A 24,978-nucleotide genomic window follows, 5' to 3' on the forward strand; every position below is an offset into this window, starting at 1 on the left:
AGTCGATGACTCCAGGAGGAGAGACAGTGTCCTATGGTTCCAAGCAGACTGCTCTTCTTTCCTCCTGCCAGAGGAATGGAATCACCCACCAGCTCTGACAAATCAGACTTACCCCTGAGCAAGGAAAAGGGTCACTGTGAACAAAGGAAAAGAGGGACTGGATCTACAATAGCAATCAGTTGGCTTTGAGTATTTCACTCTTCCCTGTGCCTTTCTCTCTGTCTTTGAGCGCTGCCACGAAGTGCCCTCTTGACTCTGAAGTCAGCTGCACAAGATTTTTCTTTGCGCTGTTTGTCCTACTCGAGTGCATAAAAAGCTTTTGTCTTTGTCAAGCCTTTTCACAGGAGATAGAAGAAGAACACGCTTCTTTGTAGACTGTACACATTGTAGTTTTACGATTATTATAGAGACGGTCGTAGGTGGTTTTTGCTTTCCCAGCCTGTTTGGAATTTGCGTTTGGTGAATCCAGATCTGAGTTCATTTCATCATGGACCGAAGGGTGTAAGCTGTTCCTGATGGCCAATTAATGAGTGTGCCGCGCTGCCTAAAGACCAGCTGCAACTCATTGGTCATGTCCAAAAGGGATTCCAGAGATGGGGAGGAAATAACTCACAGGAGCTTCTGCCCATATTCTGGAAGCTGACTAAATATCGATTGACTTTTAACGAGAGTCAACCGGAGTACTGCCCGGCTGACCTGAAGGGAAGCAGAACCTGGGCTGGGGTTCCTGTGGGTGTGCTGGGGGCCTTCGGCTGCCTGCTCATAACTTCTTTTTGCTCTACGCTGCTCCTCCACCTCCCTGTCACTGCAGCAGGGGAGTGTATCTACTCGGTGAATGAGTTCTCTCTCTAAATGGGATGCTTGTCTCTCTGTAGGACAGTGGGATTCAAGTCTTGGCTCTAGATAATACATGTTTTGACATGTCTGGGCTTATTGCCAGATCCGTGTGTGTATCTCTGATCTTAGGAAGGACTGTTGGTGGTAGTAGTTTTTTTTTTTTTTTTAAATAAAGGAAGTATATTTGTAAGGGGCTATCTTTGATTGTAGTTGCTGTTTTCAGGATGTGGAAGCTGCTTTGGAATACTCCAGAGGCAGCTCTTTGGCCTTGAGCAATTCTCCCCCAAGGAACTCTATTTACTTTGTCAAGCTTTGGAGGTGACGTGTTGGTACCCTATAGAGTAGTCCCTCCACACACACACACACACACACACACACACACACACAGACACATGCATGCAAAGGAAGTTTAAGGCGGGGGTGGAAAAGAAACTTTAGCACCAGAAAGGCCTTTGAAATCAGGTCTAGACCAGTCATGCACAAGCCCTGTGACTTGGTAGCAACTTAAACCTCAATTTCCTAATTAGTCTAACGTCGATGCCCCCACTGGGTGGTTGGGGTGATTAAAACTGATTAACGTCTCTACAATGCATGGCGCAATTGCCGGCTGTAAAAACGTCATAAACATTATTTAACAGCACCAGGCGGGTGGGAGTGGTGTAGTAGTAATAGTAACAGCAAAGGCAGTAGCAGCAGCAGCCCTCCTGGCTTGTGATTCGAATTGTTCAACATCAAAGAACTGGGTTTCGCTCTGGTGAATGATTACCGGATCCTCTGCAATATAAATTTAAAACGCCTCATCTCTGATTTGCCAATGTGTCACTTCTGTGGCCTTCAAGATTCCGGATTCGGCAGCACAGGAGTATGCAAGGCAACCAGAATAGGATTTTTTATGTGCTTTGTTCACCTAACTTGCACAGGACAATGGCAATTTCCTTTGTATTGTGTGATGCAGAGTTCATTGGAATACTTTTTACAAAGATGTTATCTAGCTCGATTTCCTTTGTTCAGCTCTCTCCTGGCTATTTAAAGCACTTGATTTGTGGATAGAGATGTCTTCCCCCGACATTCTTATAAGGCCAAAAAAAAAAAAAAAAAAAGAATGGAACAAAAGATTTAAGAGAGGAACAAAGAACACATATTAACAAGTAACCATTACTTAATGGTAAAACAGCTTAGTAATAGTGGCTTGCAAGTTGCATCTGACCCCTAGATCCCATTTGTTGAATGGATCCAGCTATATGGACATTAAAGCTACATGTGTTGGGCATGTATGAGAATTCCCTGTAGCTTTTTTTTTTCATAATATTACTGTCATATGACGCTGCATCAAGAATGCAGCGCCTAAAGCACTTAACTGCACCCTTGCAAGATGTCACAGCTTAAAGTACTTTCCTTGTTCTCCTGTCTTCAAAACACCCTGGGCTGCTGGGAAAGACAGCGAGGCTTTAAAAGTACTATTGTCAGGGATTTCTTTTGAGAGGAACCTATATTTTATTTAATTTAATTAATGACTACCAATGAAGCAGGACAAAGGCTTAACAGAGTTTTGCCAAGAGAACGCACTGGTCATAGCAAACACCCTCCTCCAACAGCACAAGAGAAGACTCTACACATGGACATCACCAGATGGCCAACACCAAAATCAGATTGATTATATTCTTTGTGGCCAAAGACGGAGACGCTCTAAACAGTTAGCAAAAACATGACCGGGAGCTGACTGTGGCTTGGATCATGAACTCCTTATTGCCAAATTCAGACTTGAAGAAAGTGGGAAAAAACCACTAGACCATTCAGGTATGACCTATATCAAATCCCTTATGATTATACAGTGGAAGTGAGAAATAGATTTAAGGGACTAGATCTGATAGACAGAGTGCCTGATGAACTATGGATGGAGGTTCATGACATATACAGGAGACAGGGAACAAGACTATCCCCAAGAAAAAGAAATGCAAAAAAGCAAACTGGCTGTCTGAGGAGGCCTTACAAATAGCTGTGAAAAGAAGAGAAGTGAAAAGCAAAGGAAAAAAGGAAAGATATACCCATTTGAATGCAGAGTTCCAAAGAATAGCAAGGAGAGATAAGAAAGCCTTCCTCAGTGATCCATGCAAAGAAATAGAGGAAAATAATAGAATGGGAAAGACTAGAGATCTCTTCAAGAAAATTACAGATACCAAGGGAACATTTCATGCAAAGATGGGCTCAATAAAGGACAGAAATGGTAGGGACCTAACAGAAGCAGAAGATACTAAGAAGAGGTGGCAAGAATACACAGAAGAACTGTACAAAAAAGATCTTCATGACCCAGATAATCATGATGATGTCATCACTCACCTAGAGACAGGCATCCTGGAGTGTGAAGTCAAGTGGGCCTTAGGAAGCATCACTACGAACAAAGCTAGTGGAGGTGATAGAATTCCAGCTGAGCTATTTCAAATCCTAAAAGATGATGCTATGAAAGTGCTGCAATATGCCAGCAAATTTGGAAAACTCAGCAGTGGTTACGGGACTAGAAAAGGTCAGTTTTCATTCCAATCCCAAAGAAAGGCAATGCCAAAGAATGCTCAAACTACCACACAATTGCACTCATCTCACACGTTAGTAAAGTAATGCTCAAAATTCTGCAAGCCAGGCTTCAGCAGTACATGAACTGTGAACTTCCAGATGTTCAGCTGGTTTTAGAAAAGGCAGAAGAACCAGAGATCAAATTGCCAGCATCTGTTGGATCATCGAAAAAGCAAGAGAATTCCAGAAAAATATCTATCTCTGCTTTATTGACTATGCCAAAGCCTTTGACTATGTGGATCACAATAAACTGTGGAAAATTCTGAAAGAGATGGGAATACCAGACCACCTGACCTGCCTCCTGAGAAATCTGTATGCACATTAGGAAGCAACAGTTAGAACTGGACATGAAACAACAGACTGGTTCCAAATAGGAAAAGGAGTACGTCAAAGCTGTATATTGTCACCCTGCTTATTTAACTTATATGCAGAGTACATCATGAGAAACACTGGGCTGGATGAAGCACAGCTGGAATCAAGGTTGCTGGGAGAAATATCAATAACCTCAGATAAGCAGATGACACCACCCTTATGGCAGAAAGTGAAGAACTAAGGAACCTCTTCATGAAAGTGAAACAGGAGAGTGAAAAAGTTGGCTTAAAGCTCAACATTCAGAAAACTAAGATCATGGCATCTGGTCCCATCACTTCATGGGAAATAGATGGGGAAACAGTGGAAACAGTGGCTGACTTTATTTTTTGGGGCTCCAAAATCACTGCAGATGGTGACTGCAGCCATGAAATTAAAAGACGCTTACTCCTTGGAAGGAAAGTTATGACCAACCTAGATAGCATATTAAAAAGCAGAGACATTACTTTGCCAACAAAGGTCCGTCTAGTCAAGGCTATGGTTTTTCTAGTTGTTATGTATGGATGAGAGAGTTGGACTATAAAGAAAGCTGAGTGCCAAAAAATTGATGCTTTGGAACTGTGGTGTTGGAGAAGACTCTTGAGAGTCCCTTGGACTGCAAGGAGATCCCACCAGTCCATCCTAAAGCAGATCAGTCCTGGGTGTTCATTGGAGGGACTGATGTTGAAGCTGAAACTCCAATACTTCAATACTTTAATACTTTGGCCACCTGATGCGAAGAGCTGACTCATTCGAAAAGACCCTGATGCTGGGAAAGATTCAGGGCAGGAGGAGAAGGGGACGACAGAGGATGAGATGGTTGGATGGCATCACCAACTCAATGGATATGAGTTTGGGTAAACTCTGGGAGTTGGTGATGGATAGGGAGGCCGGGTGTGCTGCAGTCCATGGGATCGTAAAGAGTCGGACATGACTGAGTGACTGAACTGAACTGAACTGAACCAATTAGGCTGCAGGATTTAAAGAAAAAAGTATTTTCTTCAAAAATTACCTCCCTCCAATAATAACTTTCAGCAAGTTATGAAATTAGAATTTCAATAAAAGCAAACTTAATTCTCCTTTTTCAAAGTTACGTGTTGCTTGCAACCTGCCTCTAGAATGCTTAGGCTGTTAAAGAGTCAGGAGATGCACTTCTCTTTAAGACACAACAGCATTTATTCACTATGTCTGCATGAGTGTTGCAGTCAGAAAAAAACCCCAAATCAATCAGATGCCCTAAGGCTATAAAGATCATGTATATCACATTGCCGTTATGCAGTTATTTCTATCAAAGAGATTTCATTTATTCAAGAAAATTTCAAGTAGCTTACTTTGGGCTAAGCTATTCCTGAGTCAGGAAGATACCCTGGAGAAGGGATAGGTTACCCACTCCAGTATTCTTGGGCTTCCCTTGTGGTTCAGCTGGTAAGGAATCTGCCTATAATGTGGGAGACCTGGGTTCGATCCCTGGGTTGGGAAGATCCCCTGGAGAAGGGAAAGGCTACCCATTCCAGTATTCTGGCCTGGAGAATTCCATGAACTGTATAGTACACAACTGAGGAACTTTCACTTTCACTTTCTATTTTGTGCTACGATGACTACCAGGCTATTCTCAAACAACTGTTAAGCAAGCATCCAAAAGATGACATTTGACTACATGTTGACTCCTCAGCAATGCTTTTAATGGTTCTAATAATTGACAATACTCCCTGTATAAATAAAATCTTAAAATCAAGATAAGTTTCCAACCCACTGTTTGACATCAACAGAATGCAGAGCTGATGTGAAAGTGTGGTTATGTGCACAATCTAATTTTCCTAACATTTTTCACCTCAAAGACTCAACAACTACAGTATCTTCAGAATGCTAAGCTGTGCACTCTTGAGAAGTCCCTGCTACTAGCCAGCAGTCAAGCCTCTGCTTCTAGCTATGGGGACAGGGGTAAATGAAAGCGGAATTCTACAGTACTACTTATGCTTAAAGGACAAACATTACGGAAAGTTTAAAAAAGATGTCTAGCCTGGTACTGTGTCTGGTCAGGTGTGTATCATCTTCTGATAAAGGTGACAATAGTCTGTGGAGCTCTGCAAAGGTCTTTCCTATATATGACTGTTTATGAGGGCTGACCAGTGGACCTGGGGTCCCCAAGCTAACCTACGCAGCTAATAACGGATGAAACAGACTGAAATCTATGCTATTCTATTCCAAAAGGCACACGTTGCCTCCAGGTTACACAGTATAGGAGTGTAAAGATGACAAAGTATTTGTACAAATAGAATTCATTTCCCAAAATATCCTGGCCCCAATTCTCAAAGTGGTGAGGAATGTTCCTCTGTCACAGCCGGAGAAGAGACAGCCCACAGGGGACAGAAGCCCAGGGAATAAACCCGCACGTTGGTGTCTGCGATGTGTGCTGAGGATGCCAAAACCGCAGATGTTTTGAAGGGCAGTGGCAAAGAAAAGTTCCTTACTGACTGTAGCTGTCACAATAACTGTTTCTCAAGAAGCGAGGAGGAGATGGCTGCTTTTGGATTCTAACGACAGTAGTCTTGTCACAGTGCCGAGTTTGGGAGATGCACATCTTCCGATTTCATGAGAAAGTGGTTGCTTTCATGTTCGGAGTACTTTGCAGGCATGGAACAGGGCACCATCAGTCTGGTGGGAACACCACCACTCCTACACACCACTCTTAGGTACAATCATATAACTACCCCCAGTCTCAGCTAGCACTGGGCTTGGTCCTCCACCCCAAACGATGTTTGCTGAACTGAATCTACCCTTCTAACTACCTACTGAGCTTGTTTATTCATCCCTTCTTTTTGTTCCTTCAATACACCTTCACTGAGGACCTTCTAGGACTAGGGTGGCACATAGTTTGTTTCATAGTCAAGAAATGAGAAAGGAAGAAAGGATGAAAGAACATGATCTTTGCCACTTAACAAGTCTAGTGATGCTTATGACAATAACTTAATGTCATCAAGAAACACCTGGAATTTCATCCAGTGCATTTATATATGTAGCCAGAGACACACACACCATATCCAATAGCCAGATTTTCATATATGACATTATCAAAATTTCAAGTTAAAAATTTAAAGGTGTTAATATTCAACTACTGGAGAATCAACACTTCCTGAGAGTCCAAAGATTAGCTGAACTTTTATAGTCCCTGGTTTTGACTGAAGCTCTCGCTTCTTTCTTCTGGGAAAGAGTCGGGCAGTAACAACGAATGTGAACCTTCAGTGAAATCTAAGTAAAGAGTCGGGCAGTAACAACGAATGTGAACCTTCAGTGAAATCTAAGTAAGTCTCTTGCTTCACACTTCTTAGGAAGAAAACAGAGATTTCTTGCAGTCAAAAATCTGGACCATGAAGCCAAACTGTGCCACAAACTGAAGACAGAGATAACTATTTAAACCAGCTAAATTTATTAGTTTAAGCTATTCAAACAACTCCAATGTCTTGGACTTGATAAATATCCCAGTCCTCCATTTGGCTGCAGTGATTTGGCCTCTAGTCACCAACAGGTCCACCCACTCAGAATTTTTACGAGGAAAAGAATACAAATGCCTGATCAGCAATATATATGCCGAAACTATTGTGCATATTTGGACACACAAAGCTTTATATATGTATCAGTTTGCCTACACACGTGTGTGCACACACACACATGTATCTATAAACTTTGTTAGCTCCTGGACTTCATTCTTGTTGTGCTTGATAAGCAAATAAGTTATAACCATATAAAGGATATTTATAGGAGCGAGAACCTCTTAAGTCTTTCAACATTGGATCGCTTTACGTGGTTGTAAGATGATGGTTTCAGGAGGGAGTGAAGAAGGAAATTCCAAAATGTGAATGGTATTTAAACCTCTTAAATTTTTTTCTTCAAAGGCAAAGAAAAAAAATAAAATTAAGTTTTCCTTATTCGACAAGATGGCACACAGAAGGGCGGCTGGGCGGCAAAATGACTAAAAGGAAAATAAAGACCCAGTGACTTGAATCCCTTTCAAGAAATATGTGAGTCAAAAAAATCCAATAACCATAAAACAACTTTGTCTTTGATGCTGAACAAAACACAAGCTTGAAATTTAGTGCTGCTGAGCAAATGAATGAAAAATACAGATGTCTTTACCTTCAGTTCAACTCAGATTCACCATCTGAACAGTTCCACGCCTAACTCTTTGTACAACTGACTAAACGTATCACAGCGTTAGTTAACAGCAAAGGTTTAAAGCAAAACTTAAAAGTACGTATTTTCCCTCCTTAAAAAAAAAAAATCTCAAAAAAAAAAAAAAATCTCAGTGAGTAAGTAAATTCAGCTCTGCCATAGCCCTTCTCTTGTCCTCCATGAATTCAAACCTTAACTCATAAAAGTGAAACATGTTACGTCTTTTGCTGGTGAAGTATTCCAGTCTGATGTTTTCAAATTAACTCAGATACTGTTTTATTTAAAATGGAGGACTTCGATGCTATTTTAATTTTCCAAAGTCAGCACATAATACCAATTTCCCTGAAGGTCAAAAACAATATATTAAGGAAATACCACCTGCTACTTAGAGCTTCCATAGGAAATTTGCATTTCCACTTTGTAATGTATTATTTAGGGGAGGAAATGACAACCTACTCCATGGTCTCCCATGCGCTTCATGGTCTCCCAAAGCACAGTCTCCCATCCCTGCAAAGCGGCAGACAAAAAGAAAGAAGTCCAGTGTCCCTTTTCCCACTGACTCTTTATGGAAATTGGAAATTCAGTAGGCGAAAGCAAAAAGCATGTGTTGAAAGATGTCAGGCCCACCCAAACCCTCTCTTCTGTTTCTATTAAAGCCAGGCTTGCTTTGCCAGCCCACTTGAATGGGGCTAGTTCTGTAGACGGGGAAGGGATGGGCCCTGGGCACATTTTTCAGTTTTCTGTAAACAATTCTTAAAGGAATAAGGTGGTGGTCATGGTTGTGCCCTTTAAATGGCCTCTGAGAGTAAGAGGGAGCACATGGAGAAGGTCTTTTCAAAGTGCAACAGACCTTTTCTACAGTGTTATTTACAAGCCAAACAAGGTTGAAGATAGATTACTTCCTACTGTCCAGCTCAGAGAGAAAAAGCATTTTGCTTAGGTATATGATATGCATTACAGAACAAAGACACTGCAAAAAGTATCTCCTCTTATTTTATTGGTCACACTGTGAGGAATATGGGATCCTAGTTCCCTGACCAGGGATCAAAACTTCATCCCCTGTACTGGAAGCACAGAGTCGTAACCACTGGACTGCCAAGTCTCAAAAGCATCTCCACTTATAAGCATTCAAATACATCGAGGTGTCCAAAATATTTTACTCTGAAAGTACTTCATAACTTTTCAGCTTTTCTTGAGGTTATCATTTCTTTCCTCTTCCCTCTCATTCTTTTCTATCTTTTATGGCTTCCCTCCCTTATCATCATTTACAAAATCCTGCTATTCCCTGTCATATACCCCATACTTATGTGTATGGTAGTTAAAGAAACCTATATCTTGATGCATTAGACAAATTTGTTAAATGGATCATCAGTGATTGGATCTGGGCAAGGGCAAACAACTGGTTTGATCAATTGTTTTTCCCCACTGAGTTTACTATCCTCTTTAAAGTACAGAGTTCTTTTCAGTTGAATTTAGTTAAAATTGAGTAAAGGGGTATTCTTTGAAGTTACTGATGTTCGGTACTTGAAGAACCGATATAAGGTTTATTGGGTTGTCTATCTGTGAAAATTAACTACTTAAATATGTACATCTTCAGAAAAGATCATGTTGGTAAGTTTTTTTAAACTTTTAAAACAAAGGTGAGCTTATAGAGGTCTTTAAAATTAGCAAGAGCTCCCTTTGATCTTCAGAAATGAAATTATTTAAATTGTGTGGTCACAAGGCATACAGCTCAAAAAATCACATGTGTTAAAGATACAACACTGCAATATAAGAATGTTTTGCCATTGAGAGAAATGGTTCAACACACTGGCTGAAAGGATACATAGTCTTTATCTAAGAAGTGGTTTTGAGAGCAGAGAAAGGCAGAATTCACTTACACGAACATAGATACAATATCCAAACACCTATACAAAACCTTGGTCAATTTCTTGAATATTTTAGTTCAGAATCTGAGAGTCTGTTGTGCACAGACCATGGTAAAATGGTGAAAAGGTTATATGTAAAATGGAACTCTCAAAGGAAATGAAAAAAAGAAAACTGGATTGTTTAGTTTGAAGGGGATGAGGGTGCTGTCTTGGGGATGTGTACATAGCATAGGGACAAATAAGTCTGTCTCTTCCATGAGCACAAACCAGGAAATGCTGGCTTCTAACTCATTTCTAGCTTCTAACTGCTTATGAGATCTTGGATCAGTCTCTTGAACGTCCTAGATTTCCATAGTCTCCATCTTAAATGTCAACTGTCACAATTCTATAAAACAAAGAACTGTTCATGTCTTTGCCTTCTGTGAAGCTGAAATAATGACCACGTTGGTCTATAACCCCGGCACTTAAAAGTGAAGGAATGTCTTTTCCAGTGTGATTAATACATCTGGCAGCAAAAAGGAACCCCCAACAGAGGTAGAATGAGAAGTCAAAAAGCAGAGGTTTCTGGTGAAGGAGCAATTCATCTTTTCAGAAAGTTGTGATTCCTTCCTAGAGCCTGGCATGATCGCGGATTGCAGCTCAGAGAATTACATTTCAGAAAATGCTCTTGGTGTTCCTACTATGAAGGGAAAACATTCAGTTCCTACAAGTAAAGCAATTAATAGGGACCTGTGACCATCCTGCTTGGAGAAAGAAAGAGGCCATTTTGTGCAAACCATGCAGGGCTGAAACTCAGGCTAGTTTGAAAATGGTGTTAAGTTGTGCTTTTAAAACGACTGATAAAACTCCCAGGTGTTGAAAGAAGGCCACAAAACACTACAACTCTTCCCTTTACCAAAAAAGAAGGAGAAGGAAAATCTAGGCCTTTGCCTAGAAGGATGCCATAGCACACTCTCCTCTCAGACACTTCAGCAGCAAGAAGAACCCTGGGTATCTCACAGTTAACCATGATCCACAGAGCCAGGAAGAAGATTAAATACAAGAACACTCTTTTTTTTTTTTCTTTTGTTGAATGAACACACGGATGCTTCTAGAATTGGAGGTTGCATTTTTCTTGCCACACAGCTCCCTGGGGGCCGTGTGTATGTTGGGAAACAGATGAAGGGGAGCCTCTTGCTGAATGTTTCGTGGGACAAGGGGGGCATTTCAGAGCTTACTGCCGCTGCTGGTGATCCTGCTAACCTTGCCTTCATCATCTCAGCAGTTAACGAGACTGTAAACCGGCTTCTGAACTGATTGAATGCAGGTTTAAAGGGCAAAAGAAAACGGTAGTTGTCTAATGATTGGAAAAAAAAAAGGTGAAAGAACAAAGAATTTTAAAAGAAAATTGCTGAATATTCAAGTTGTTTTATTTTCACGTTTACATCAACATACATGTTGATGCACCCGGCGTTCAGGCTGAAACAGAACTTCACTGCACTGCTGTGCTCAGGGGGAAGATACTACTTTAAAAACTCAACTTTGTAAACCGGCCTTGAAATCCTCTGCTCTATCCCTCCTCCTCCCAGGAATTAATTCCACAGAGACAAAGTTAAACACATAATTTGTAAAACTATTGAGAAGTACACTTCTGGTTCCTCAGTAACCGAAGAGTAGTTGCCAGATACAGATAAATCTTCACCCGGAGTAGAAGCCCCACACTGTTCAGAAAACAATTCCTTGATTTTCTTACTGTTGAAACTGATCGAAGGCTCAAACCACCACGGGTACCACTGTGCTTGTTCTCACACATGGCTCTTAGGGCCGGAGGTCACACTTTCTCAGAAATCAGTGGCATCCCTCATAAATACAGTGATGTGGTGGAAATTTTGATGGTCTTGGGTCTGTGTCCCTGAGAGCAGATGCTTTCATTCATTTTGCTCTGAGCAGGTGTGTAATGAGGAGAGAGGCGGTGTTGATAAGAGAACCCTGGGAGTTGGGAATATAGTATCCTCTGTAATTTCTCCCCAAAATAGACTTAATGGAAAGAGGATGCATAATATACCCCCTTCTCAAAGGAAGCGTTCCCCAATACAACAGAAGCAGTCATTCTAAAAACAGCTTTATGGCCCTTCAGTCAATAGCTCTATTTTCTCCCCTTTCACAACTTCCTTCCTTCTGCTATGTAAGGATGCATGTGTGGACATAACACATTCTCATCCCTGAACACGCCACCGAAAATGCCCCCAACATCCGCATCCCCCCACTCACTGAAAATTTAAATCATTATTTGAGGTGATTTAACCTGAGAACTTTCAAATGCTTTTGATTTAATTTCACTTTTTTGCTCCAAATCTGATGGTGAAGAACCATTTATCAGCTTCGGGTGAAATTCAGTTCAAGGAGCAATTACTAAGTGCTCAACTATGAAGCCTTGTGTGGGACTCAAAGACAAATAAGGGCTCATGAAATAAGAGGAGCTGCAAGCCGTGCACTTCCATAAAGATAAAGATGGCCCGAGGAACAGAATAGAACTCTGGCATCCAGAGAGCTGATTATCCATCCTAATCACACCCCTAATTGCAAGTTGGATTACTTTCCAAGGTCTCGGAAATGAAATTTCCTTGCTCTACCTGCGATGTTTTCCTTAGTTATACTTCATAAGCTAGAGGACTATTTCTTCCTGCTCATTTGAGCCAATCAAATTCTCATTAGAATAGAAGCAATCCAACAGCTGAGCTGCGTGTCAAATTTTTTCATATTTGGAAGATGTTTCTCCTTCAGTGAAAAAAGGTATTAAGTGGTGGTAAGACTCTCAGGCCATCACTCGGGCAACAGAAGTCTACAACCTAACATGTAGCACATCTGTAATAGAAATGATAGAAAGACAGACTTTTGAGCTATTCATAATTAATCGAAAGAGTTAAGCAAAAGTTCCTAAGAAAGAATTCTGAAATTCGTCTTGGAACCTGACATTCGAGGAATACCAGATTTTAATAAAACACAGTGGATGGAAACTTTTGAGGAGGGTCTGCATGGGAGCTTCTAGGCATTTTCAAGGGTTGGAGATTAATGGCATTCTTTCTTTATTCTATTAAATTTTACCTCAAAACATATGGCTGCTCTCTCTCTCTTCTTTGATACATGTATGGCCTGGGCCACTCTAGCAATATGACAAAATGGTAGAAGAGACATGGGAGAAAGTGGGAAGGCATGCTCTGAAAGAACTTAGAAGAGGTGGAAGGGAGAAGAAAAGGGAAAGTAAACCGACTACTTGTGTGCATGAAAATATGTATATGAGGACATTATCTTGAGATGTGAAGAACCTCTGAACTACACATTATTCTAGGGCACAGCAAAGTACTCTTCAGGAGACCTCACAGATATTGTTACTTCGAGAGACCTTCAAGGGAGGGGTGTGTGTGTGTGTGTGTGTGTGTGTTTTGGGACGCTGAGCCAAGACAGAGGACAACTGGAATCTGTAGCCACGAGCCATTTACAAAATTTGAGTACCTGCCTTACATTCAGTCTACAGCACAGAAATTAACATGTTGGAGAAGTTGGAGGGTATCTTCAGAGACAACAAAGAGAACAATGAGATCAGAATCAGGTTAGATGAAGAAGTATGAAAATAACTTTATTGATTTGAAGTGAAGGATCTAAAGCCTCACTTCAGTAACACGCAGGAGAGTAGGAAGTAGGGAAAGCTTTCCACACCCGAAAACAACCATGACAAAAGGAACAGGAGAAATTTTAAATAATAGCAGGAGAAATTTTAGTTACTATCAAGTAGTATGTTCCCAGGCAGGCTGAGGTTGCCACTGGGGAAAGATTTCTCAGAGGTGTGAAAGTTTGGCATCTTTGATCAGACAGCCTCCAGAGCTCCCGTTTGATGCCATAAAACGGCGCTTCTACTGGTGTCCAAACAAACTTATTCTCAGCTCTCCCTGGCTCTGGGAACCTATGGAGCTTAAGATATTCACCAGGCAAGTCACACAGTCTTCAGTATCATAACACATCTTGTTTGCCTAGTTCAGGGCTAGGAGCTGGCACTGGGAGCCCAGCATGGTACCAGCTTATTCCTTGAAAGCAAGGAACTGAGGGTGACCTGTCTAATACAGGGAAGCCCACTGTGGGTGACAAGTTTTCCTTCATTAAAGAACCCTTCCTCCCACACATAGTCTTGGAACATCAATCTGTATAAATGATAAGGACAGAGGTGCTCTGGTTGGGGAGAAAGCACCCAGAATCTTGTCCTCTTATTCCCTGAGGAGCTTTCCTATAAATATGGCTGCAGGGAATTTTTCCTTCTCTTTTACTGAACCATAGCTATGGTCAGACCTTTCCCAAGCCCACACGGTTACCAAGAGGAGAACTGGATCTAAAATACACATTTTGCAAAATCTTTTACATTTTGCTTGTGTTTTTCCCTTTTCTCTTATCATTTCCTATTATATTTTAGTAGACCCTTGATGTTTTTGAGGATTTGGCAAATCCCCAAATTCAGTCTCTAAATTTGGGAATCCAGGAAATATTGTGTTCAGGTTTGGAGATTGCTCCTAAATCTGGATTCCTATTGAGAGGCAAGCCTTTCCTGTGGGAGAGGTGAACTCCCTTTCTAGCTTTTACCCAGGAGTTATCCCTCACGTGATGGTTATCTTCTCAAAGAAACTGAAACAATTGCTTAGTCTCCTAAAGAGAATGACCAGGTTTCCTTTGTGGCTCAGATGGTAATGAATATGCCGACAATGCAGGAGACCTGGGTTTGATCCCTGAGTCAGGAAGATCCCTGGGAGAAGGGAATGGCAACCCACTCCAGTATTTCTGGAGAATTCCATGGACAGAGAAGCCTGGAGGGCTCCAGTCCATGGAGTCACAAAGAGCCGAACATGTCTGAACAACGAACACTTTCACTTTAAAAGAGATGGACTACGTAAAGTCCCATTAGGGAATAATCAGGTCGCATTGCCACGGAGCTGTTCGAGATGTGTTGGCGCCCTTCATCCACAGACTGAGTGGTTTTCTCCCAAACACCAGCTTCCAGGAGCCAGAATTTACCTCTGTGCCTAAGAAAAATGGCAAACCACTCAGTATCATGGATCTCACAGACCACCTCTGATCACAGAAGACATCGGTTGTCTGAGGTCTAGCGTGTTCCTTTGACAGCTGATTGAAGTAAAACAGGATCATGTTAAATAAGGCCATAAATAAACAGAGCAGATCTGAACACCACCCAGTGAAATTTTTTGGTCCTATTTTGTCATTTATATACCTATTCTACCACTTATTTGATTTTACGGCATGTCTTTCACTGGTGTTGATGAAGTCTCAGACATTTTAATTCTCATCAATTTAATGGAAAAAAATAAAACATGTCACACCTTTCCACATTGGTCTCTGTCTTTCCAGGGTTGGGGAAACAGCTGATTCACATAAATGTGGAAGAATTATTGCATTAGCTTTTGATACCATGTTTAGTTTCTGTTTTGTACATTTTATTTCACCTGCAAAGTTCTGCACTCAAGATGCCTGCCCTTATCAATGAAAGCACCTCCAAGGCTGTCAACTTCCTCTTGCTTCTAAAGTTGGGAATTAACTGACTATAGGCACCTGTCTCCTGCAGTCCAGCTCAAAACTCCTCCACCGTCTTAAGACTTAAGTCTGACAAAAGTCGAAGTAGAAAAGTGGATCAGCACATATTTGGCTTTCCAGTATGTGGACCACTACCATCTCCTTATCTAATATCCAGCCTAATTTTCCTGAACTTCCTTTGGGGCCAGGAGTCCGTGGGCTACTAGTGTACTCTCACACTGTCTCATGTGTCACTTAACAAGCATACCACAACCTCGAGCGTTTACATCCTTGTGATGAACGAAGACTGGCTATTGTTCTTCTCAGGGCGCTAGTCTATATTTTTATGGTGCTGTCTGTCTTCCATGTTTGGGATTTAGCAAGTCTGAGCTGCATACTGTTCCCACAGAGATGTGGGCTGTAAAATTCATAAGGTCTGATAAACGTTCTTATCTGATATTCATCCATTTTCTGTGGGAACGTTCTATCAGATGAACCAAGACTGTCTAGACTTCCTTTTTCTTTCTGATCCTGAGAGATTTACCAGAGCAGTACGCCTGCCCTCCTACAGACACATTTTTTTAAGTGAAAGACTCTTTAAATTCTGAGGTATTCACAATTTTCAAAAGTTTCACATATGATTTCATAAACCCCATTATAACCCTTTTTAAAAGCCCCTACCCCTGCCTTGCATCTCTCCTCTTCCCTGTCTTCACTGATAACCACCAGTTTCCTCTCCATATCTTTGAGTTTGATTCTTTTTTGTTTTATTCACTAGCTTGTTGTATTTTTTAGATTCCACATATAAGTGATACCATATGTCTTTCTCTGTCTGATTTATTTCACTTAGCATAATACCCTCCATGTCCATCTATGTTGCTTCAAATGACAAATTTTCATTCTTTTTAATGGTTGAATAGCACTCCCCCGTGTGTGTGTGTGTGTCTATATATACACATCACATCTTTATCCATTCCGCTGTTGATGGACGCTTCGATTGCTTCCATATTTTGGCTATTCTAAGTGCTCCTATGAACACTGGGGTGCATGCATCTTTTCAAAGCAGTGTTTTCATTTTTTCCAGATATATACTCAGAAGTGGAATTGCTGGGTCATACAGTGAAAAAGTACACTTTTTTACATATAGAGTCACTTTGTTACAGTTGACCCACTGGTATTTCTTGCTCCATAGTATTACTGACATCACCCAAAAAGCACAAATGACTACCAGGAAATAGGTGCCAACAACCCTTACAGATTTAATAAGAAATGTAACATCAGAGCATTTTCAACAGTCTCTTCTTTGCCCTTATAGGCACACTGGTGATAGAGGACTCTCAAGTTACATACAGATGCCATTCCCAAGACTATTTCTAGACTCTCCAGCCTTCTGATATTTGTCAACACTTCCATCTTGATCTCCACCAAAAGGCAAGTTTTATTTCTTTTTTTTTTTTTAAGTTTGAGAAAAATATATGCAGATATTTTTGAATGATAAGAAAACTACATTTTTGATGCTTTCAAAGCCACTTGCTCATTCAGATCCTTGCTGCACACAAATTGGTAGAAAATTTAAAAGCTGATGTTTTCCAGGTGTTGGGATTCTTTAAAGGAGATCTTGTGGACTAACTATGGAGGCATTTCCCAGGTTCAAAATTAACCACCTCCACCAAATTTTCTCATCAGCCCCTGCTTATGTTTCCCACGTGTACAACTCCACCTCAAAATGCCTGAGCTCTCTTTCTAAGTGTTCCCATCACGGGCTTACGTGGGCACTTCATTTTCCTCCAGAACACCACAGTCTTTAAAATTTATCTGCAAATACTTACAGGTATTCTTATGGAAATATAACAAAAATTGGAATGAGGGAGGAGAGAGACGCATATTTCAAATCCTTTAGGCAGGCGTGTCCTCATTTTGCTAAGATGAAGAAAGAAGCTTGTGTGGTGGGCTCACAAGGTCATTTCACAAGCAATGTACATTCTTTTCGAGGCAGAAGTTGGGGTAAATGGTTTAGAAAATCCAAGTTAAAAAGTCAGCTGTGAATGGAGACGGGGAGTTTCAGTTTGATTTATCAGAATTGGAGGTTCCATATGTAAAATAGATACCTACTGCATAGCACAGAGGACTACACTCAATATTTTATCATAACCTACAAGGGAAAAGGGGCTTCCCAGGTGGCATTAGTGGTAAAGAACCTGCCCACCAATGCAAGAGACATACAAGACGCGAGTTCGATCCCTGGGTCGGGAAGATCCCCTGAAGGAGGCATGGCAACGCACTCCAGTATTCTTGCCTGGAGAATCCCATGGACAGAAGAGGCTGACCAGCTATGGTTTATAGGGTCGCAAAGAGTCAGACATGACTGAAGCGACTTAGCACAAAGGAAAAGAATGTGAAAAAGAGAAAAATAAATATTACTTATCTACCCATCTGTCTATATACACATATATAAAACTAAATCACTTTGTTGTACACCTGAAACTAACACATTATAAATCAACTATACTTCAAAAAAAAAAAAAAAAAGGTTTCCCTTGATTAAATTTCTCAATAATTACACACTTGTAGGAATGACTGAAAATGTGCCTCTCTTTCTTTCAATCTGTCATTAAGTGTGGAATGAATATTATACTGTATGAGGTACCAAAGAGATAGACAATAGAAGTTTCTATCTCTGCCAAGAGGCTTAGGTTTCCATCCGAGGGACAAGATGAATGTTTGGGAAACAGCCAGAGACACAAATTAAAGGCCAAATCCTGACATTTAAGTTGTTGACCTCTGCAACTTCACACTCCAGGAATCCCCTGGTCATCTTTGCTCACCACCCCTGTCTTCTCCTCTTCTCCTCGGTGACACCTCTCTTTTCTCAACACCTCCTCCCTTCTGCCTGTCTATGTGTTAGGCCTGTCAGTGACTTTATAGGCACCATTGAGTACTATGCTATTATCCTCTTTTATGGGAAAAAACCCATGATTACCCGTAACTGTTTCTTTGACTGATTCATTTGCTCACTCACTCCCTTATTCACTCAAGATGATCAGACCCAGATTCTGCCCCAAGTTTGCCTCTTTCCAGCAATCTGAGCTTTTGTTCATCCCATTTATGAGCCATCAAACACCGAGGCACTTGACTGAGCTTCTTACCAGTGTCTCAGTTCTAAGGGTCCAGTCAACTAGCCAACTTCCAGAGTAGGCTTCCCAACCGCCTCGTGGAGTCATCAGCATAGGATCCAGGCCATGGGTCTCTCAAGTATCTCCGCTTGCTTCTTCTTTCTTCTCTGACTCCCTCCTCCTCCCTCCACCCAGCATTACCTAGGGTCCGCAGAGCTCAGCCCCAGGGTTCCTGGGTCTTCTCTTTCTTCTCTGCTCACTCCCTTGAGCACCCACACGGCTGCAATCAGGACCTATACTCAGAGGAGCCCCAGATCTCCATCTCTGGCCCTCACCTTTCACTTTCTCTTTAGTCCCTTATTTCTCAATGAATACAAAATACACAGACTAGATAGTTCATGGCTATCTAAAGCTAACATGTAAAAACCAGACTGCATGATCTCTTTTCCCAAAGCCTGGCTGCTGGCCACCTTCCCATCAGCAAGAAAAGCACTGGTGTCCCCAGCTCCTCAGATCTATCTTCCACCAGCCTACTCTGCATTCATGGTCTCCTCTGCCCAGCTCTCTTCCCTCCAGTCTTCTACTGAGCCCTACTAGCTCTTTTTCTGTAGTATTTCCTCAGATCCCATCTCTCACCACTATTTTCCCCACCAAAGAACTATTCCAGATCTTAACTATCTCGAAGTAAAAATACATATGTATTAACACACTCGGAGAAGTAATAAACAGGCAAACTTCTCAGGGTACCCTGCACAGCCTAAGACAGATCAGGAATGGTTTCCATTCCATGTTTTCTGGTGATTAACACAGCATGAAAGAAAGGCTTCCAGCTGAAGTTATATGAATATCTATTAGATTTTTCTATTTACTTAACTCAATGGCTGTTTTATTGTTATGTTCCCAGGCAAGCACTGGCCAAACAGGCATGTTAGAAATAAATGAAGAAAAATGAAGGCAAGGCAAATTTAATAATGGCATTCCCAAGCATATCCATCACAGGATTTATCTGCAGTACAGTACATCAAGCTGTCAGGAAAGTGTGTCTCTGGTTTCTCATTTCTTAATTTGATCCCCCCCCTTTTGGCACTAAAGTTTTCTTCTACCTACTTGACATGAATTTAAGAAGAACCAATAGTTACTGGGTACAAGAACAAGCTGGCTGAGACGTATAGCTTCACCAGAACTGGTTTGAGCAAGCTTTGGAAAATTTAATTGTTCACTGCACCTCCTTACTGTTCCATGGAGCACTTACACAAAGTTGTAAACTTGACAGACAAGGATCTTCTTCCCTGCTAAGGGAGAGAACAGAGGACTCCTCTCAGAACCTCTGAACTCCCATTTCCTATGAAAATTACCAGCATGTGGGTTATGAAGTCTCTTGGTGAGCTCTCCTCTTTGCCTTCCCATTAATTTGGTTTAGGCCATTTTAGATGCTCATTAGAGTCCTCTCCAGAAGAGGAATGGAGAAGAGGCAGAAACAATACTGAAAGGAATGAACTATATTGATTTCACCAATTTGCTTTTAAAAAGAATCTATGAATAGAGTGTTGAAAATGTTAGGAGCATCTATTTGGCTTAATCCCAAATCGCCTATAATTTAAACACAAAGAATAACTTCACACGAAGTAAAGGCCGGGCAGGTATTCAAAAGTGCATGTAAAGAAGCAGCTAGAACCAGTAGAAGTAACTGGGGCAAATCCGAAGCAGGGAATGAAATGTTATTATACACTGTATCAAGAATAATAGCTATAGGAAAAGGAGAAGGCCAATGGAATGAGAAAGGAAGGTTAACGTTGGATGATATCAAAGAAACAAAGCTAGTATGTGGTGAGCATCTGCCTTCTGACATTAAGCCACACCAGAGCTAGCAGTCTGGTTTCTACAAACAGGTTAAATCTGTACTAGTGGGCCCAAAGTCCAGTCCGCCCTCCACCCCTCAGGCCATCCTTCCAGGCACGGCGTTGTTGCACCTGCTGAGAATGGATGCCTTTTTATAATTTGCACAAGGGTGCCACACGGAGCAGCAGTGAAACGGCATTCTGGGATTCACCCAGACCTCAGGTGGAAACCCAGAAATGAGTAACTCAGTTCTGAAACGATCTGAAGGACATCTGACAGGCCCTGTGTTGGAGAGAGCTGCCAAGAAGCCACATAGATCATAGAGCTAACCTGGGAAACTCTTCAAGGTGAAATGAAGTCAAGAGCTATCCTAGACTCCTCCGACAATTAAAGGCAGGAGGAGAAGGGGACGACAGAGGACAGGAAGGTTGGATGGCATCACCATCCAATGGAGATAGGTTTGAGCAAGCTCCGGGAGATGGCGAAGGACAGGGAAGCCTGGCATGCTGCAGTCCATGAGGTTGCAAATAGTCAGACATGACCGAGCAACTGAACAACAAAAATGCCAGTTCAGTCACTTCTGAGGGTATTGTTTCCCTGGGATGTTCTCTTTTCAGAGCTGATTCTTGGACATAATTGTCCATGTGGACACAGTATCAAAGGGCATATGGAAATGGCATGAATACCTCGGAGGAAATCTAGTGATGAAACAGTATAGTGGGGGGAAAATGAATGTCGTGGGGGATGAGTAAGTAGAATTATTTCAAATTCTATTTAATCCCAGGCTCCAAACTAGTAGGACATAAATGTCCTGACGTAGAGGAGAATCACAGGCAAAGGGAACTCATATTTATCAGAGCACTGATTATACACTAGAGACATTATTTGCATCATCAATTCTGACAGGCATTGTGACATAGGCCCGTTAACCCTCCTGATAAATGAGAAGACTGCAGTTCAGATAAGGTAGGTGCTCCAAGTCACACGGCCCAGATTCAAACCTAGGTCTAACTACAAAGCCCATGTTCCTTCTCTTCTTTTTAAACATTTATTTGGCTGCACTGGGTCTTAGTTGTGGCACATGGGCTTAGTTGCCCTGTGGCATGTAGGATCTGAGGTCCCTGACCAGGGATCAAGCCCACATCTCCTTCATTGGAAGGCAAGACTCTTAACCTCTGGACCAAGAGGTGAGTCCCAAAGCCTATATTCTTTCAATCACACCAAAATATTTACTAAAAGGTTGAACAATATACCTGATGAGAAAAAGTGAGAGAAGTTCTAGAACTCAGGCTTGACAAAATACACTGAAAAGTGAGATCACTTCACTGAAGTAACGCCTAGGAAGGGTGGATCTAAAGGATGGTAGTCAGCTCCTTTGAAACTTACTCTGAAGAAATAAGAATAGGAAATGGGCTTCCACTGCAACACGAAGGAAAGTTTCCTTCTCAGACGGTTGTATGTAATGGAGTTTAGTGGCTAAGGAACATTGTGGAATCTTCTTCCTGTGCAGCAAGTCAAGATGACTGACTCCGGGGAGAAGATGAAAAGTGAGGTTTAACTTTAAATAAAGGAAACCGTTGAAGGAACTCACCAGGGAGAAGGTAAAGAAGAAAAGCTGCCACTGAATAGTATGCTATCAAACAGCAGAAAATGGTAGAAGGAATGGAGGAAGAAATGTTGGATGTGGAACAAACAGAAAACAAAACAATCATGCTGACAAATAGTGAAAACACTTTTGTTTCAATAAGGTCTTTGTGGAACCAAGTCCTATAGCCTCCCCTTCTCTGAAAGTGCTTCAAGCAATATAGGTTTTAATCTGAATGTAAGAATTTAAGTGTGGTCCTTCCTCAGAGCAGAAATACATAAGTGCTAAATGACCACACTAGGGGCTTTGGCAATCCTCAAAGCAGCTTATGCTTTTTTTTTTTTTTTAACCTTATATTTATATGGATCTACTGCCAGGAGATCCAAGCAGTCCATCCTGAAGGAGATCAGTCCTGGGTGTTCACTGGAAGGACTGATGCTGAAGCTGAAACTCCAATACTTTGGCCACCTCTTGCAAGAGTTGACTCATTGGAAAAGACCCTGATGCTGGGAGGGATTGGGGGCAGGAGAAGAAGGGGACGACAGAGGATGAGATGGCTGGATGGCATCACCGACTCGATGGACATGAGTTTGAGTAAACTCCGGGAGTTGGTGATGGACAGGGAGGCCTGGCGTGCTGCGGTTCATGGGGTCGCAAACAGTCAGACACGACTGAGCGACTGAACTGAACTGAGCTGAATGGTGGTGCTAGTCGTAGAGAACCCCCCTGCCAGTGTAAGAGATGTTAAAGATGAGGGTTCAATTCCAGGGTCGGGAAGATCCCCTGGAGGAGGAAATGGCAACCCCCTCTAGCATTCTTGCCTGGAGAATCCCATGGACAGAAGAGCTACAATCCACAGGGTTGCACAGAGTTGGACACAACTGAAGTGACTTAGCACACACGCAACAGTGATCTCATTTTAGAAAATAGAATGCTCCATTCACTTTTCAAATTCAAGTACATTAGGCTTCATTATTCTATGTCAATTTTTATTTTTAGAGTTGTGAAAACTGTGGCCCAGAGAGTTAAGGGACTTATCTAGTTAATAACTGACAGAGCTAAGACTCGACTTTAAGTCTCTGAATGAACCCCCAATCCAGGATTCTTTCCAGAATCTTAACCTGCATTTTCAACCACATTCTGAGGGCTGGCTGTCAACTATACCACCTCAGGTTGTTCCCTTAACTTTGATGTGAGTCACTTGTAAACTCGAGAGATTGCTTGCAAGGGTGGCAGGAGAATTGCTGAAAAACACTGATCATTCAGATTAAGAGAACAATAAAAAGGACTCATGTGTCTTGGATACCCATGTCCTTCTACAGACGTGTTGAGGAAACCAGATTCCTCATGGTTCTAGGGAATGGGAAGCATTAAGGTTTTGTTATTCTCTTTTTTTCCTTTGAAAAGGAGAAAGGAATCCTACCATATACTGTGTGGTATGTGGGATCTTAGCTCCACAACCAAGGATCCAACCTGCGCCCCTACACTGGAAGCTCGGAGTCTTATCTACTGGACTGCCAGGGTAGTCCCTAAGCTTTTGTTCTCTATGTTGTTGGAAGTCCAGTCTGAAGCCTGAACCCAGAGAATATTCTTTCCATTTGTTTATTCACCCATTTATTCAAAATTGAAACAGAGGAGGTCATCGTTTTTCTTTTATCGCAGCTCTGAAAAATTTTAAAGTAGTATGTTTTCTGGAGAGGTAAATGACATAATATAAAAAATACATCAAGTTCATTTTAACATTTAGAAAAGTTTTCATTGTTTAGTTTACCAAAATAATATGCAGAATTTTAAAGAAATTTAAAAATATTTATTATTTGCTTTAACAATCATTTGGGGAAATGTGCTTATAAGAATTGCAATTATTGATTGTTCTGAGATTATAAAGAGAACATACACAGGAAAGCTAATGGGAAGAAAATACAGTTATAGATAATGAATTTGAAGAGAGCTACGGTTTCTAAGTCAGGAAGCATGGTCTAAAGCCCTGATTTATAGTAGATACTTCATATAATATAGTATCTATTACTGGAAATATATCCAGATCCAGAGAGAGCAGAATTTGGCATAGAGATGCTACCATAATATAGCCTCATTTCCACTGGGACATGCTTGTAAAACAATTTCAAGCATGAAATCACTGATAATTAAAGAGCTCGATGTGATCCCACATCTTGGATATTTAGCAAGACAGAGTCTTCACTATGTACGGTATTATTTCTATAAAGATGCTCTGGGTTTTAAGGAAGGCAGAGAAGCTACAGTACAAGGGATCCACATAGTGCAAGTATGACAGACAGAAAGGGTCTCAAATGAAACTGTCTGATATCATGAAAATTCAAATGACCCAGTGCTCATCAGGAGGTTCAGCGTTAGGCATAAGCTGTGCTGGTGGAATTGACCATGCTACAGAGACAAAGACAACTGAGAGCCTCTCACCCAGCCCTGCTTCCTGCATCCTAATCTCCCTGTCATCGCACAGCTTTCCCCGGAGCTCTGCCAAGCAGGGTGCCAACAGGGAAGCTGCCCTGCAGAGCAGACGATGTGGACGGTAACCACTCAGTCACCTGCTTCCGGGAAAGGCTGGAAGCACATTAAGGATTTTAGAAGCCTGATCCTCCCAACAACCAGCCCCATTATTAAGCTATCCTTTCATCTAAAATTGACTTTAGAGTCAAGTGACAGTGTGTCTGCTATTCCAACCTTTGAATAACTGGTTTTCGAACAACAAAACCAGCTCTTTCCCGGACCCAACATTTGAGCACAGAGGCATTTTCTAAACTTGCTCGTGCCTTAAGCTTGTTTATATAACTTATCATAGTATTCCAAGTGATCTGGAGTCTTCCAAGATCAGAGAGTCTTATGTTGAAATAAAGAGCTGAGTTTCTATTAGATATACACCAGCTTTTAGGACTAGACAATGTCTGTCATTGGTGTCATTCCCTGGTGGCTCAGATGGTGAAGAATCTGCCTGCAACGTGGGAGACCTGGGTTTGATCCCTGGGTCGAGACGACCCCTGGAGAAGGGCATGGCAACCCACTCCAGTATTCTTGCCTGAAGAATCCCATGCACAGAGGAGCCTGGCAGGCTACAGTCCAT

The 24,978-nt window shown here is 41.6% G+C and overlaps 1 protein-coding gene across 2 annotated transcripts in view; it reads right to left on the minus strand.

Moving 5' to 3' along the window:
- Positions 1-24,978, minus strand: part of HMGA2 (high mobility group AT-hook 2) — a 145,291-nt gene that overhangs the window by 28,962 nt on the left and 91,351 nt on the right. Inside the window, exon 4 of one of the 2 annotated variants that reach the window (XM_061130681.1) lies at positions 493-1,907. The exons of the other annotated variant lie outside the window; for it this stretch is intronic. Within the exon in view, the coding sequence (XP_060986664.1) occupies positions 1,860-1,907 (48 nt within the window). The 3' untranslated portion in view covers positions 493-1,859. Of the gene's footprint in view, positions 1-492; positions 1,908-24,978 lie in introns of those variants that run through there. 2 annotated transcript variants of the gene reach the window in all.

The sequence above is a fragment of the Dama dama genome, chromosome 3 (genome assembly GCF_033118175.1).
Source record: "Dama dama isolate Ldn47 chromosome 3, ASM3311817v1, whole genome shotgun sequence".
Taxonomy (NCBI): domain Eukaryota; kingdom Metazoa; phylum Chordata; class Mammalia; order Artiodactyla; family Cervidae; genus Dama; species Dama dama.